Genomic DNA, 3,630 nt, shown 5'->3' on the forward strand with positions numbered 1-3,630 from the left:
GTTCTCTGTCCCTCCAGAGCTCCCACAGCAACATGTCTGGAAGGAGGAGGAGGTTCTGGCTGACCAGCAGCTCTGTATTCAGGAGAGGAACTCCAGTCTGGACCAAGAGGACCCAGAGCCTCCACAGATTAAAGAGGAACAGGAGGAACTCTGTACCAGTCAGGAGGGAGAGCAGCTTGTACTGAAGCAGGAGACTGATACCTTTATGTTGACTCCTACTTATGAGGAAAGAGACCACAGTGAAGCAGAACTGAAAAGTGACCACCAGCTCCTCTCTCACAGCTGTCATGTAGCTGAGAGCCAAGATCAGAAAGGAGGCGAGCATGAAGACTCAGGATCAACTAGAGATGCAGAGCCAGAACAAAAGAATCAAGATCACAAAAGCAGAAGCCACAGAAACAATGTAAACAAGTCTACCATGTCAGAGGTTCACCATAATCCTCACACAGGTAAAAACTCCTTCAAATGTGACACATGTGGAAAATACTTTAAGTATAAGTATCTATTACAGAAACACCTGCGAATTCACACAGGCGAGAAGCCATATTCTTGTAAAACATGTAAGAAACCTTTTAGACAGAAATGTACCTTGAAAGTCCACATGCGATATCACACAGGTGAGAAGCCGTACCTTTGCAAGACCTGTGGGAAAAGATTCATTGACACTTCAGGATTGAAAAAACATGTGACAATCCACACAGGGGAGAAGCCGTATACTTGTGAAACATGTGGGCGATCTTTTAGACACAGTAGTAACTTGAAAATCCACATGAGAATAGCCCACACAGGTGAGAAGCTATACGTTTGTAAAACATGCGGAAAATCTTTTAGCCAGAAATGTAGCTTGAAAGTACACATGAGAGCCCACACAGGTGAGAAGCCGTACCTTTGCAAGACCTGTGGGAAAAGATTCAGTGCCAGTTCAGGATTGAGAACACATATGAGAATCCACACTGGTGAGAAGCCATATACTTGTGAAACATGCGGGACATGTTTTAGCCAGAAATGTAGCTTGAATCTCCACATGAGAAGAGGCCACACAGGTGAGAAGCCGTACCTTTGCAAGATCTGTGGGAAAAGATTCAGTGACCCTTCAGGATTGAAAACACATATGAGAACCCACACAGGTGAGAAGCCGTATATTTGCAAAATATGCGGGACATCTTTTAGACTGAATTGTAGCTTGAAAGTCCACATGAGAAAAGCCCACACTGGTGAGAAGCCGTAGCTTTGCACGATCTTCTGGACAATATATGCTGATGTGTCTAATTTGACACGGCACAAAAGATGGAATACAGGCATGTAGCATATTTGATAAATATGTTGGGAGAGAATTCTGTTCTAGAGGTTTGTGGTCAAAACACACAAGAACTCACAGAAGTGAGGAGCTGCATCATTGCAGCATTTGTGGGGAAAGTTTTACTCAAATCAATTACTTGAACAAAAAAACTACAAGTAGGGCCCCCTGAAATCCTTTACATCTTTTTTTGAGATTCTATTTATTTTTTTATTTATTTTTTTACATATTGTTTTCTGTTTTAATTTTTCTGAATTGTGTGTGTTTAGATTTAAGCGCATTTCGTCATCAGAAAGAGTGTTTAGCATGTGGTAGATTAATAAAATAACAATTCATTAAGTATCAGTGAATTTGGTGTATTATACAGAAATGCTTATAGAAATATTCAAATGTATGCACCATTATTTATGGAACCCAATTCACAATAAATGTTTTGCAGCGGTAGGATATTAAAACACTGTAACATCAGGCCACCAAGCCATTCTTAAATTCAAAATCCATTCATCCTTATTACTGCTCCATGTAGTATAGTTTATTTCTGTTTACCTTGTTATGATTGTTGTGTATCAGACATTTATCTGGTTGCAAATAATTAATATTGACTGTAGTGTAAGTAGTACGTACTATGTAAAATGTTAATTGTATATTGATCGCATATAGTGTGTTTTTAAAAGATTTTAGAAAGATTTAAGCATTGGTGACTTCATTTCCTGCATTCTGGTGACATTTCTGCCTTTTCTGCCTCAATTTATGGTGAAAAAGTCTTCATTTATGTAAAGGGGAACACAAAATTCAGGCAGCAGGTGACAATTCAAAATATAAAAAATGTACAGAACATAATGCAGTGAGGCTTTCAGACATTCTGTAGCTATTGCTTTTAAATAGCTAATATTAATAAATATATTAATTTATTAAATATAATAAAAAAGACGTAATATTAAGAGACTAATGTCATCATTTGATCATCATCTTTTAAGTCTAACCTCTGCTGTGCATTACTTATTGCTCCTCTATGAGAAGCCGTCTAGGCCAAAATTGAATACTTTGCTTGCTCATACATACATACACACTCGCATATACATACTGTCATGCACATACATACATACTACCTTGCACATACATACATACTTGCATACTAGTATGTATGTATCCGCAAGGTGAGTATTTATGTATGCACAAGGTTAGTGTGTATATATGCGCGTGTGTATGTACACTGCTCAAAAAAATAAAGGGAACACTTAAACAACACAATGTAACTCCAAGTCAATCACACTCCTGTGAAATCAAACTGTCCACATCGGAAGCAACACTGATTGACAATCAATTTCACATGCTGTTGTGCAAATGGAATAGACAACAGGTGGAAATTATAGGCAATTAGCAAGACACCCCCAATAAAGGAGTGGCTCTGCAGGTGGTGACCACAGACCACTTCTCAGTTCCTATGCTTCCTGGCTGATGTTTTGGTCACTTTTGAATGCTGGCGGTGCTTTCACTCTAGTGGTAGCATGAGACGGAGTCTACAACCCACACATGTGGCTCAGGTAGTGCAGCTCATCCAGGATGGCACATCAATGCGAGCTGTGGCAAGTAGGTTTGCTGTGTCTGTCAGCGTAGTGTCCAGAGCATGGAGGCGCTACCAGGAGACAGGCCAGTACATCAGGAGACGTGGAGGAGGCTGTAGGAGGGCAACAACCCAGCAGCAGGACCGCTACCTCCGCCTTTGTGCAAGGAGGAGCACTGCCAGAGCCCTGCAAAATGACCTCCAGCAGGCCACAAACGTGCATGTGTCTGCTCAAACGGACAGAAACAGACTCCATGAGGGTGGTACGAGGGCCCGACGTCCACAGGTGGGGGTTGAGCTTCCAGCCCAACACCGTGCAGGACGTTTGGCATTTGCCAGAGAACACCAAGATTGGCAAATTCGCCACTGGCGCCCTGTGCTCTTCACAGATGAAAGCAGGTTCACACTGAGCACATGTGACAGACGTGACAGAGTCTGGAGACGCCGTGGAGAACGTTTTGCTGCCTGCAACATCCTCCAGCATGACCGGTTTGGCGGTGGGTCAATAATGGTGTGGGGTGGCATTTCTTTGCGGGGCCGCACAGCCCTCCATGTGCTCGCCAGAGGTAGCCTGACTGCCATTAGGTACTGAGATGAGATCCTCAGACCCCTTGTGAGACCATATGCTGGTGCGGTTGGCCCTGGGTTCCTCCTAATGCAAGACAATGCTAGACCTCATGTGGCTGGAGTGTGTCAGTAGTTCCTGCAAGAGGAAGGCATTGATGCTATGGACTGGCCCGTCCGTTCCCCAGACCTGAATCCAATTGAG

The 3,630-nt window shown here is 42.8% G+C and overlaps 1 protein-coding gene across 1 annotated transcript; it reads left to right on the forward strand.

The window, feature by feature from the left end:
- Window positions 1–6: 6 nt before the first annotated feature.
- On the forward strand, window positions 7–2,036 carry LOC123970415 (zinc finger protein 239-like). Its single transcript, XM_046048455.1, has one exon. It carries the CDS (start codon window positions 206–208, stop codon window positions 1,226–1,228), a length of 1,023 nt encoding a protein of 340 aa, XP_045904411.1. The 5' UTR covers window positions 7–205; the 3' UTR covers window positions 1,229–2,036.
- Window positions 2,037–3,630: the final 1,594 nt, after the last annotated feature.

Source organism: Micropterus dolomieu, linkage group LG04, assembly GCF_021292245.1.
Source record: "Micropterus dolomieu isolate WLL.071019.BEF.003 ecotype Adirondacks linkage group LG04, ASM2129224v1, whole genome shotgun sequence".
Lineage (NCBI taxonomy): Eukaryota > Metazoa > Chordata > Actinopteri > Centrarchiformes > Centrarchidae > Micropterus > Micropterus dolomieu.

Coding starts and splice junctions, on each gene's coding strand:
- LOC123970415 (XM_046048455.1), top strand. CDS start 206: ATGTTGACTCCTACTTATGAGGAAAGAGACCACAGTGAAGCAGAACTG.